The following is a 13,278-nucleotide window of genomic DNA, read 5'->3' as shown; positions in this document are numbered from 1 at the left end:
CATATATCAGATTGAATGGTCGATACTGCTAATGATGTGTGAAATTAGAAAAATTAAAGATTGTTCTGGACTTGGGTAGCCATGAAATCTTCAGTTAGAGGGGATCTTACATTCAGCACTATGATTAAACACTTGACATGACACACCTTATCTTGAAGAAATGAATGACCAGACTTGTCCAAGAGACTGAGAAAGTACTTTCCAGGTAAGGTATATCATAGAATTTAAAGCTGGAATGGCCCTAAGAATCACCTAGGCCAGACATTTTTAGTTCAGGATTGTTGCCCTTTGAAGTTCATGGATGGATTTCAAGGAACTTGTGAATCACTTGAAATTGTGTCTATCATTTAGCATGTCTTTCTGAGGGGAATTGGGTTCCTAGTTCTCATTCTCAAAAAGGCCCATCATCTCTAAGAGGTTAAGGCCTACTGATCTAGTGTGGTCCCAGATTCAGACAGATGGTTTGCTCAAGGTTACACAGCCAGTTAGGGGCAGAGATGAGGATTGACACCCAGTGACTTCTAGTTTCTTGCTGATTTCACTATACTCAGCTAAACTACATGAACAAAGGCACAGGCAGGATTAAGCTACGATTTTATATTAGATGGCATAAAAACAATCAACTAGCCTGGGGTCAATTGAATTAAGTCTGTCAGTCTGTTTCTACAAAAGTTGCGGAAGGTTGGGCTTCAGTTTGTCTCTGCAAAGTGAAGTAATATTTTGATTTTTCTTGTTGAAATATGCTACGACTCACCAAAGTAGCTTTCTCAGTTGAAGGTAAACTCTTTGAAAAATATTCCTATTCTTAGGCCGGGTGTGATGGCCCCCGCCTGTAATCCCAGCACTTTGGGAGGCCATCGAGGGCAGATCACTTGAGCCCAGGATTTTGAGAACAGCCTGAGGAGCATGGCGAAACCCCATCTCTACAAAAAATGCAAAAACACTAGCCAGGCATGGTGATATTAGCACATCTGTGTTCCCAGCTGCCCGGGAGGCTGAGGTGGGAAGGATCTTTTGAGCCCTGGAGGCAGAGGTTGCAGTGAGCTGAGATCACACCACTGCACTCCAGCCTGTGTGACAAAATGAGAGCTTGTCTCAAAAAAAAAAAAAAAAAAAAAGTAAAATTACTATTTTTGAGCCTGTTTCTGTAGTTTCTTTCCAATGGCACTGTTTTTCTAACCTGCAGCAGCCCCCAGCTTTCTGCGTTTTCCAATCAAAATTACTTTGCCTAATTTGTTAAATCTTGTAACTACCGTAGCATATTTAGTCAAGTGTATTTAGCGTATTTAGTGTATGCTGTGCCCCAGTCAGACTAGTGTCCTTGCTATTGGTACTTCCTATTCTCCCAAAGTCCTTTCATTCCCACCTTCGTATCTTTTTTCGTACAGTCCCTAAGCCTGGAATGCCTTCCATTCCTCTTTCATTTCTAGATGCCCAACATAAGGTCCAGCTTAAATCTAATCTCCACAACACCTCTCCTAGTTACTCTTGGCCATTTTGCACTTTCTGTGAACTCCTTTTGCGTTTATTGCTTATACTACTGCCTATACTGCATGTGGTAGTTATGTATTAGTTATGTATTACCACAAGGCTTTTCAGTGGAAGTGCTTTAGTGGTCACCTTGGGAGTTGGGATTCAGGGAATTCTGGTGCAGGACTCTAGACATCCCCAAACCCTGTTTTGGCCAGAGCAACTCCACTTTTTAGTGTTATGTATGGGCAGTTTGTAGTAGTGTTTATTAGAAGAGATGGTTTAGTTGCACCCCCTGTCCCCATGCCCCCAAACAGTTTCAAAAACACTGGATCTATCTTGTGTGATAGTTGACTCATAAATGTTAACTTATAATGGCCAAGGGCCAGGAATTAATACAACTTCATACTTGTATTACCACTCCTAGGCAACTGGTGCAGTTTTGAGCACAAAGTGGACATACAGGAAATGATTTTACAACTGTATTGATCCCATATGGGAAACAGGAGATAGTAAATAGCATTACCTGAGAAATGTACCTTAATGAAGAACTCAGAATAATGTTTCTGGGTTGACCTTTGAGAAGTAAATCTAAGTTGGTAGTTTCTGCCCCCCACCCCCCGCCTTTGGATATAAACTTAACACTATTTAAAGATGTCTAGTTTACATGCACATGTTTAAGAAAAATCTCATTGGCATACCCTATTCTACCAAAGTTTTGCCAGATTTAAATATCATATTCATGCATTTGCGTAAGCATTAAGGTTGTTGTTCAACTCACAGAATGATATGCCAGAGTACCACTACACCTAGAAATCTGGAAAAAATTAAATTCAGAAGTTGATGTGCTCAAAGACATTTATGTCAATAATGATTACAAATGGAAAATGCCAGCCTTTCAGACCAGTTATTTCAGCTTTCTGTAATTAATTGTGTAAACTAATAAAGACCTGAGTATTTAAATCAATTGTGCTATCAACTTGTTAATACTCTTTTTTTTTTTTTTTCTCCTGCTCTCTGCTTGATTCATTGTCATCACCTACAGGCGTACTTTATTGTCGGCTTCCAAAGATTACTAACTTATCTGTATCACTGAGATTGAACTGCCTTGGCTGTACTGCTATTCTTACTGCTGCTTCTATTATTGCCTTCTTCAGCAAAATAAGGCTTTCAAAAGCCAAAGAATAACAAGAAATAAGCACCATTTTAGAAGCCTTTCCACTATGAAACTTAAGCTAAATGTACTCACCATTATTTTGCTGCCTGTCCACTTGTTAATAACAATATACAGTGCCCTTATATTTATTCCATGGTATTTTCTTACCAATGCCAAGAAGAAAAACGCTATGGCAAAGAGAATAAAAGCTAAGCCCACTTCAGACAAACCTGGAAGTCCATATCGCTCTGTCACACACTTCGACTCACTAGCTGTAATAGACATCCCTGGAGCAGATACTCTGGATAAATTATTTGACCATGCTGTATCCAAGTTTGGGAAGAAGGACAGCCTTGGGACCAGGGAAATCCTAAGTGAAGAAAATGAAATGCAGCCAAATGGAAAAGTTTTTAAGAAGGTAAAGTATTTTGGTGCTTTTCATTTATGTTTTAAAAAGTAAGACACATTTGTTTTATTATAAATGGAGTGCGTTTTAAATATGCTGGCATTCTATTATAGTGCTGTGTAAAACTACTCAGAAGCCGTTCGTAGCTTCTTTATGTTCACTTAAGAGCATTTTTAGAGTTTTATGCTTTGGATAGTATTTTAATTGCTTGTTTGAATATACTAATATTAGGGAATGTATCACTTTAACAGTTAATTCTTGGGAATTATAAATGGATGAACTACCTTGAAGTGAACTGCAGAGTGAATAACTTTGGTAGTGGACTCACTGCACTGGGACTAAAACCAAAGAACACCATTGCCATCTTCTGTGAGACCAGGGCCGAGTGGATGATTGCAGCACAGACCTGCTTTAAGTATAACTTTCCTCGTAAGTGCCTTGTGTTTTTGGAGCGGGGAGAGAAGAGTCTTTGCTTGCATGTGAAAATTGTTTTGAGATGCTTCTGTTTTCAGAGTAGGTGTTGTTTAGCCATTTTACACAGAAATTACGTCCACAATACATTTTGTAATATTGCGGCTAAAAGATATCTGATAGCTGCTGTTAAATATAACTTGTAAGAACTAATATGGGAATTGGCAGCTTTAAGGGATATGATTTACACTTTTATTTTCCAATTGGAAATGAATTGTACCTGAAAGAGTTGGAGTTTGGGGGTATTTTTCAGGGATGATATACAAAGAGTAATGATTAAAAGAACAAAAAACCATTTCTTAGGATAATTCAAGTTCATTGCTACACTTTGAGACTTCTTATTTGACTTACTCCATTTTACATGTGAAATATGCATGTGACAACTGGAATTGGCATTAGCTATGTTAGAAAGTAAAATTGAGTATGTTTCTAATACTCAAGCGTTTGTTGTTGCCACTGTTTAAGAAGTAAATAATGTATTGTTCCATACTAAGTACTCCATTGTTTGTTGAATGAAATATAACACTGTAGGGTAGGATTGAAGAACTTAAATTTCAAACAAAAAATAGATAATATGAAAATGATCCCCTGTGTACCCATTACCCACTTTCAACGATCAACAGCTTGTGAAAAGTGGCTATTTTTAACCACGTTGTTTCTAGTTACCAATCTAGAGCTGAATTTTCAGTTCTTTCTAAGTTTAGCAAATGCCCTTTGATTCCAACTGATCTTGGTTTAAGTTTATGTTATCTCTGGTGGCTCCTAAGGAGTAGATCTCCTTGATCTCTCTAATTAAGGTGTGGAGGTCACCAATCACATTGGACATTGGACTCACTAAAGCAGCTTCTTAGAAGGAGTAAGGACATTATCTGTGGCTGATCTTATGACTTAAGATCCTCAAGATTTTCAAGGACTTATCCATTCTTTGGAGGCTATGGCCAATGAAAGTGTGTATCAAGAGGAAGCTCTAGCTGGGCCAGTCTGACCTGAATTAAGAGTTCAGCCAGTACCAATTGGCCTTGAGCATCTTAATTGACAGATTTTTGATCAGCTGTGGCAGTGCGAGTGTTTCTGGGTTTCTTCAGGTTTAGGAAGTGAGAGTTCTGGGAATTTGTAAGGAAAACTTTGGGCTCCGAGGGAGTTTGAAGCAAGGTTGAAGGATGGTGACAGAGACTATGAAATCAAATTAAAATACACAATGTCTTTGTGTCTCTAAGTGTACCTATTATTAAAGACTGACTTCAATAATATCCATTTCTAATAGATGTTTATTACTTAATATTTCTGTTTATTTTTATTATGTAGTTGTGACTTTATATGCCACACTTGGCAAAGAAGCAGTAGTTCATGGGCTAAATGAATCTGAGGCTTCCTATCTGATTACCAGTGTTGAACTTCTGGAAAGTAAACTTAAGGTAAATATGAAATTTTCTTTTAATTCATGGTTGCATTGTCTGGCAGGACAGAAAAATATTCAGTAAGTGGATTTTTGTTGCAGGCTCAAATTTAATAGCTGGTTTTTTTCTTTCTGCCTAACAGACTGCATTGTTAGATATCAGTTGTGTAAAACATATCATTTATGTGGACAATAAGACTATCAATAAAGCAGAGTACCCGGAAGGTTTTGAGATTCACAGCATGCAATCAGTAGAAGAGTTGGGATCCAACCCAGAAAACTGTAAGTACAGCAGTAGAAACAATTTTATTTACCTATTCCAGGTTAGTTATTTCGGTAGGTTAGGGAAACAAGTGATATGAGTAAATCCACAAAAGTTCTTTGACTGAAAAAAAAAAGTTTAAAACTCTTTAAAAACCATCAAGACCATATATGATTAAGATTTTCCCTCCATTTCTCCTCAAAAAAAGTAAGTTAGTAAATTTCACTAAATGGTTGAGATGTAATCAGTGGTTCAGACTTTATGGCAGTTGCTGCCAAATGTTTCTTCATTTTTAAATAACCCACTATAACCTTCCAATTTGGGCCTCATAAAAGAAAAATATTTCAGGCCTTCCATTCAGTAAACTTTCTGAAATAAATGCTTAATGCTAGTTATCTTAAGGATGTTTCAGAGGATGCAAAACTGTTTACCAAGATTAATGCTTGGATGTATTTTACCACTGAAGTGGTAGTTGGTATTTCATTTAAAGCAAGTAAGTGTACCTTGTAGCAAAATGTCAGTTGGCCATCAGGGCAGAGAGTTGAGGAAATTAATACTCCATTTGAAGAGTTTTCTTATCATGTTTAATGCGGTGGTCATAATACCATACTATAATGAGGAAAGGATACATTTTTGCAGGAGAAAATGTTGGTCGAACCACTACTCAGCTTCTGAACATTTTACTGTTAGAGAATGAACATGCGTTTATAATAACAGGTATGGATTATAGCTTTCTGCCATGTGTCCAGAATGGCAGAGAGTCTGAGGTTTTACCCTGCTTGCTGGCAAACAGATGAGCCTGCAAAACTTCTTAGGGCCATAGACTTTTGGGTCTGAGATGAGGGACAGTTTTTTACTCACAACAGTAGCAGTAGCCAGAGTATCATATCAACATTTGTGTCATAAGAGAGGAACTCTGAGCTTAAAGAGCCTGAATATCTTATTATCTTATTGTACTGGACAGTAAGCATGCCTGCTGTTTGCTCTGGGGAGAGACACTATCTCTTTGCAAATATCCTTGTAAAGATAGTCTGGAACAAAGTCAATGTCTCTGCTTGCAAGATGTGTGGAACATGAGACCCATAGAGAATTATTTCTCTACACCAGGTTGACCCTGTAAGACTGGGATAAACTTGACTGAAAAGTCCTGATTGGTAGGGATCAGTTGCAGTTCTGCTGATTCACCAAAGGGTGTTGGTAGCAAACTAAGGGGTCAGCAGTCTTCATAATTTTGTGTGAGCAATAATGTAATAGGCCACATATCCCGCTTAGTTCTACTCATCTCTGCAATAGATAGGATACATATGTTTTTGTGGTACAGACAGTTATTATGATGCCACTTTTTTGCATATTTACTTAAAAGTGGGCAGAAGCAAAGTATCACATTATGTGCTTAGATTAAGAATTTAGCTACTGCTGTTGCTTTGGTTAATCATCAGAGGAAATATGCAGTCCTTATTTGCTTGGTTTATAAACTATGACTGTATCTTTAAAAAGCATTAAAATTAGCCAGTTTAAGTGTAACTATCTTTGTTTCAGTGGTATAGCTCACTGTTTTAAAATAATTTTATTTTAATGTGTATAAAAATGTAAATAATTTGTGTAAAGATTTTAAAATCTGATAACCCTGTTAAACTTGTATTTAATTCTGATGATATATCTGTGGCTTCTTAGCCACTTTGGTATATTCTTGGAAGGAAAAGTGGTTACTAGGTTAGCACTATACACTGTCTTGAAAGTGGAAGCTCCAGGGTGCTGTTTAAAACTTATCACCTTCGAATTTTAGCATTGGAATCACCTTAAAGATCAGATCCAGTGGTTTTCAATCAGGGGCATATATGAGAATCACTTGTGGAGCTTCGTTCTATCCCAGACATATTGAATCTGAATTTTCAGAAAGGGGGTTCAGAAATAGTCTTTTATTTAAGTTCTGCAGGTGATTCTGATACCCACTAGTGGTTAGTAACCACAATCTGTCCAACTGTCTTATTTTAGAGATGAGAAACTGAGGCCTAAGAAGTTTATACACAATACTCTGTCCTCCTGATACTCCAAAGTCCCAGAAATCTTTCTACGATATTGCTCTGTGTACAACACTGTGGAGAGGCAAAGCACAGACAGGGATTAGGTTAAACATCCAGAAAATGGGCCAAATTGAGTCCAAAATGCTCACTGTAACCAGAATTTGATAAACATTTTTGTTTTCTAGCCCAGGCTGGAGCACAGTGGTATGACCATAGATCACTATATCCTCAACCTGCTAGGCTCACCCAGTCCTCTTGCCTCATCCTCTTGAGTAGCAAGGACTGCAGGTGCATGCCACTGCATCCAGCTAACTTTTTTAGTTTTTGTAGAGACAGAGTCTTGCTATGTTGACCAGGCTGGTCTCGAAATCCAGGGCTCAAGGGGTCCATCCTCCCACCTTGGCCTCTCAAAGTACTAGGATTACAGGCATGAGCCACCTCACCCAGCTCATTTTGATGATTTAAAGCAAATGCTGTCTATTGATAGTTTATCATTATGCAAAATCTAAATATCGTATTATTGTTTAGTAATTTAACTTTTGAACTGAAGTAAATGTGGTGTTTTTCATTCATTCATTTAGTGGGCATTCCTCCAAGTAGACCAACGCCTTCAGACATGGCCATTGTTATGTATACTAGTGGTTCTACTGGCCGACCTAAGGGAGTGATGATGCATCATAGCAATTTGATAGCTGGAATGACAGGCCAATGTGAAAGAATACCTGGACTGGGGTAAGATAGTTCTTTAACTTTCTTCTTAGAAATCAGAGTTCATGTTCAGCATTCTCTAAACTCAATCTATATTAAAATGATAAAGTTCTTGGTATTTCTAACTTCAAATGCCTTTTCAAGAATGGTTAAAATATTTCTCTTATTTTGTTTTAGACCAAAGGACACATATATTGGCTACTTGCCTTTGGCTCATGTGCTAGAACTGACAGCAGAGATATCTTGCTTTACCTATGGCTGCAGGATTGGATATTCTTCTCCACTTACACTCTCTGACCAGGTGACAAACTTTTCATATTGGCATGATTATATGATGCTGCATAGTTTGGCTGAGAACATAATACTAGGACACGAGATATTTTAATTCAGCTAAAGCTTTCTCCTTGACATCAAAATAGCTTCCATGAACAATATGTAGCTATAGGAAATTACCCTGTGGATGTGTTAGCATTGCTTTAGCTATATATTTTTAAATTATTTCTTTTTTCTTTTCTTTTGCTCTGTCGCCTAGACTAGAGTGCAATGGTATGATCTTGGCTCACTGCAACCTTTGTCTCTCGGGTTCAAGCGATTCTCCTGCCTCAGCCTCCGGAGTAGCTGGGACTACAGGCGCCCACCACCACGCCCTGCTATTTTTTTGTATTTTTAGTAGAGATGGGGTTTCACCATGTTGACCAGGCTAGTCTCGAACTCCTGACCTCCAGTGATCCGCCCGTCTCAGCCTCCCAAAGTGCTGGGATTACAGGTGTGAGCCACTGCGCCCAGCCTTACAATTATTTCAGAATGAATAACTATTTTTATCTTTCTCTACTAGATTTTTACTCTTGAGAACTATGATAGAGAATATAAATACAGTGAGCCTTTTTGACACACTACCCAGGAGCATTGGTGGGTTTTCTGGGAGGACATATGTTAGGGTTTTGGCCCAGTTTTTCTGAGATTTTTCTGGAGCAGTGCTGTCTGATACAGTAGCCACTAGGCAGATATTTAAATAAAAATTAAGTAAAATTGAAAAAAAAAATTCATTTGCTTTAGCCATATTTCAAGTGCTCAATAGCTAGGTGTGACCAATGGCTACCATATTAGGCAGCAAAGATAAAGAATATTTTTATCATCACAGAAAGTTCTATTGGTAAGGGCCGAGGCATCTCCAAAGGTAGTCTCAGCTCACCATACTAAGTTAGGATTCTTCCTTCTTCCTGTAGTTCATAGCAGAAATCCCAACAATGGGTGGGGCTAACTCATATATGTTATACCCATTTGAAATTACACACCTAATACTATTGTCCACAGTTCTGTTTTATGTCTTCTTTGGAATAGTTGCTGTAGAAAAGCTTCAACCAGGCATAGGGGGAAAAAAAAAGCCACTAAAGAAGCTGTGGGGTTCTGGATGCTGAAAGATAAAGCGAGTATAGGTAGGAATGACTTGTCTATATGTGGCTGTGCTCCTTCAACACTGGGGGCCCAGCTGTTGTTTTTCAGACGCCCCGCCCCCCCAACCCCGGCAATGCTGCCTTTTGTTTGAGTCTCCATGGAGCATGGAGTTGGTAAGATATGTCCTTGGTGTTCACAGTTAGAAATGGTAATACTTTATTTGTAGAAATACCATTTTAGGGAAAGGCTAGATAGGTTGTATACTATTAAAACAAAAAATGTTAAATAGTTTTTTTTTTTGAACTTGAGATTCTAGTCACCTTTTTTTGTGTGTTTTTTTTTATGTATGACTCAAAGTGCACAAATATTAATGTACTGCTTGATTAGATTTAATAAGTATATATACATATAGACCTCTGTGATCATCACCATCTAGATTAGGAAAACAGAACATTTTCAATACCCGTGAATGTCCCTTGTGTCCCCTCCTAGTCATTACCACATTGGATTCTCTTTGAAAGAAGAATCCAGCCTCCTTTTAAAGTGGCTTTTTCTGTGAGAAAGCATTCTGTTCCAAACAACTCCTAGGTTTTTACTTTAAGAAACACAATCTTTGTATGACAGGGTGCTGCTGTGTTTGACTATACCACTCAGCTATAAATTCACACTTAAAATCTGCTAGAATAGTAATGGAATGAATAAATACACTATCCAGTTGATAAACAGAACTTGACCTAGTAAAATCAAAGTAGACCTATCAATAAGATTGAGGCTTAAACTCTAAAAAAAATTTAGTAAAATCTCTGATGATTGTGTTTTATTGTCATGGGTTTTTCTTATGCTCAGAGACATTATCAAAATGTAGAAAACATTTCAGTAAACTTCGAGTATAATTTTTTTTCCCTTTGTGAATTTGGAAGCCGGGACTAGCCACTCTTTGATTTTTCACTGCCTTTCTGAGAACAATAGCCTCAGTGTGGGAAAGGAGGGACAGTTGGAGTCTGTTGCTGGTCTGACTTAATTCTTGCTGTCTCTTAGGCTAAGCTAGTACATTAGAAGCCTGTTCAATAAAATTCACACCTACTTTTTAAATGAACTATTGTAAAGACTCTCAATCTTTAGGAATCTAAAACACAGGAACTTCCCTCACATAGGAAATCAGAAGGACGCAGGAGACTAGAAGCACCACATTTGGAGCCAACTGATGATAGCAATATTGTCATAACCAGGATTACTATGATCACAAGAAGACGAAATAACTGATAAAGTTACTAAGTAAAAAAAACAAAGAAGGACTTCTTGTGGCTTCTGCTATCCTAGAACTGCTCTCTGTAGCAAGAACTGGTCAATAGCATGCAGAGGGCAACTCTGACCTGAAGGACATGAGAGCCCATTTTGTCTCTGCAGAGCAGCCCTCCTGTGTGTGGTGTACCTGGTTTCTGTGTAGGTTTCCACTTGCAAATTTGCACATCCTTGCACACACGTAAAACAAGTTATTTTATCTCCTTTATCCATATTAAAGAAAAGTAGGAGAAAGGCAACTTAGTTCTATCAGGAGAACCATCCTCTATATGGCCAAGCTGGTAGTTCTTATGGATTACACTGCTTAACAGCTGGTTTTCTTCTTTCCTGTATTAGCAATGGCTAATGTGTGACAAACACCTAAACTTGCAGGCTAATGAACTGTGTTATAGCAGATTTTTATTTTTATCTTGCTTTTTCAGTGGGTTACTTTATCAACTTTTCTACCAACTGATCTAACATTTGAAATACCAAATTGTATTTATGTGTATAAGAAAGAAAGATAAAAAGAGAATATGTGCACATTTATGTATATATATGTGTATCTCTACTTTGTCCCTGGTAGTGTTCTCTGTATCTTACCAACTAGGGTATTACCAAATTAGAGTTTCAGTATGATGTTAATTGATGTTCATAGTAGTTTTCCTTTTTTTTTTTTTTTTTTTTGAGATGGAGTCTCGCTCTGTCGCCCAGGCTGGAGTGCAGTGGCCAGATCTCAGCTCACTGCAAGCTCTGCCTCCCGGGTTTACGCCATTCTCTTGCCTCAGCCTCCTGAGTAGCTGGGACTACAGGCGCCCGCCACCTCACCTGGCTAGTTTTTTTTGTATTTTTTAGTAGAGACGGGGTTTCACCGTGTTAGCCAGGATGGTCTCGATCTCCTGACCTTGTGATCCGCCCGTCTCGGCCTCCCAAAGTGCTGGGATTATAGGCTTGAGCCACCACGCCCGGCCATATAGTCGTGTCTTTAAGATGTGGCTTTGCCTATTGGTTAATCAAAGAAAGTTAAAATCACCTTCAAGTTTGTTTTAGTGTTATATCTGTCTTAATCAATTTTTTTTTGAAAATGTAGTAGTAGTCTGTGCTGTATTTGATAGTGTGTTATTAATAAGAATGTTTGATTCATCAAAATATCCCATTCTCTTCTTATCCTGGATCAAGGTTTCTCCTCTAAGGAAGGTGAAATGTGCTAGAAGCAGTTATCTGTAGCACTAAAGTACTTACACTTGAGACTTGTAGGTTATGATAGTTGTTAACAGATAATCACAGAGCAATAACAGCTCAAATTCCATGTGTAACTTCTATATTTGTTATTGATACTTGAATTACAACATGTTTTCTTAAGGTTGGTTTTCCTGATCATATTTACTTTTTCTTTAATGTAGTCCAGCAAAATTAAAAAAGGAAGCAAAGGAGACTGTACTGTACTGAAGCCCACACTTATGGCTGCTGTTCCGGTGAGTACAGAATATGAATATGAGCATAAGAGGATCGTTTATTTAATTTATTGCTCGTACTTGGACCTTTTAAAAAGTAATACTCTTAGATATGTCTACATTTTAAAATAATTTTACCTTGTTGAAATCATAGCAAATATGTTCATTAAAATCTTAGGTACCGTACTGGGGAAGACAAAATGGCAAGCTTTTGAAATGTATGCCTGTTTGAGTTTGCTGATACATGAAAATTAGGTGATGAAAATGACCTAGTTCAGATTACCTACTGTGAGAATTGGTCAGACCATTTTAAGATAGAACATACTCTAAAGACCATCTTGTTTAATCTCTTAATTTAAAAAATGAGGAAACTTTAAGCCATCCTAGGGAGCTGAAGAATCATATACAAGGTCGAGGATCTAAGCCCTCCCAACCCTCTTACGGTGATTAAGTAAACTGAAAATTGGAGAGAGCTCCCAAAGGAAAAATGTTTAATTCTATATATTCAGAATCCTCATGTGAAATACTGCCTTAAAAACAAAAAACAACAAGATGTTACATTTTATAGCCTTGTAATGATGAATTTTGAAACATTTAACACCATGTTTCAGATTTGTGTAATCAAATATCTTCTAGCTTTTTTATGCTTCAGAAACTCCAGAAAGACTGTGTGTCGCTACTGCTTATATTATGATCAGACTTGAAATCTTATCCCAGTATCTTTCACAGAATTACTATGGTATATGGAAAGTCTGAGATTAGATAAGAAAGTATTCAGTCCAGATTTTTCTGAGAATTATAGATGGAAAATACTTTATGGTCGTTTTAGCTTCTAATAGCAAAATTACCAAATAACAAAGAAGTAGAATAGGTCAGAGAAGACTTTGTCTTTTTATTTAGAGGTTCTGTATAATTCATAAAGTTTTCAAACAGAAAGAAGAGGCTTCGGACTAAAACCATAATAAAAGTTGCTAATAATAGCTAGTGCAGTGCTTCCTATGTGCTAGGTAGGCACTGTGCGAAATGCCTTAGATAAATGATCTCACTTAATTCTAAGACTGCAAGGTGGGCCCTGTTACCCCTATCTTACAAAGAAGGAAAGTTGCCCCAAAGCCACACAGCTCATAGGTGATGGCATCAATGTTTGAACTCCACCAATCTGATACTGGTGGAGTATCAGTCTACCAGTCTTCTTAACCACTATGGCTGTCTATTTAGGACTGTTGTATGTTCTTGTTATTATTTCATTTTGGAA

At 37.6% G+C, this 13,278-nt stretch overlaps 1 protein-coding gene across 4 annotated transcripts in view; it reads left to right on the top strand.

Annotated features, from left to right (window-relative positions):
• ACSL4 (acyl-CoA synthetase long chain family member 4) overlaps positions 1 to 13,278 on the top strand; it is an 84,296-nt gene that overhangs the window by 47,029 nt on the left and 23,989 nt on the right. The window contains exons 3-10 of one of the 4 annotated variants that reach the window (XM_025372214.1): positions 760 to 777; positions 2,516 to 3,044; positions 3,284 to 3,461; positions 4,809 to 4,918; positions 5,043 to 5,181; positions 7,767 to 7,917; positions 8,071 to 8,194; positions 11,973 to 12,044. In XM_025372214.1, coding sequence (XP_025227999.1) covers positions 2,694 to 3,044; positions 3,284 to 3,461; positions 4,809 to 4,918; positions 5,043 to 5,181; positions 7,767 to 7,917; positions 8,071 to 8,194; positions 11,973 to 12,044 — 1,125 coding nt within the window. In that variant the 5' untranslated portion in view covers positions 760 to 777; positions 2,516 to 2,693. The remainder of the gene's footprint in view (positions 1 to 759; positions 778 to 2,515; positions 3,045 to 3,283; positions 3,462 to 4,808; positions 4,919 to 5,042; positions 5,182 to 7,766; positions 7,918 to 8,070; positions 8,195 to 11,972; positions 12,045 to 13,278) is intronic. The other 3 variants (XM_025372215.1, XM_025372213.1, XM_025372216.1) reach the window with 3 other exon arrangements.

Source organism: Theropithecus gelada, chromosome X (assembly GCF_003255815.1).
Source record: "Theropithecus gelada isolate Dixy chromosome X, Tgel_1.0, whole genome shotgun sequence".
Lineage (NCBI taxonomy): Eukaryota > Metazoa > Chordata > Mammalia > Primates > Cercopithecidae > Theropithecus > Theropithecus gelada.
Note: the sequence above shows the minus strand (reverse complement) of the source record. Positions and strands in the feature narration are given on the sequence as shown.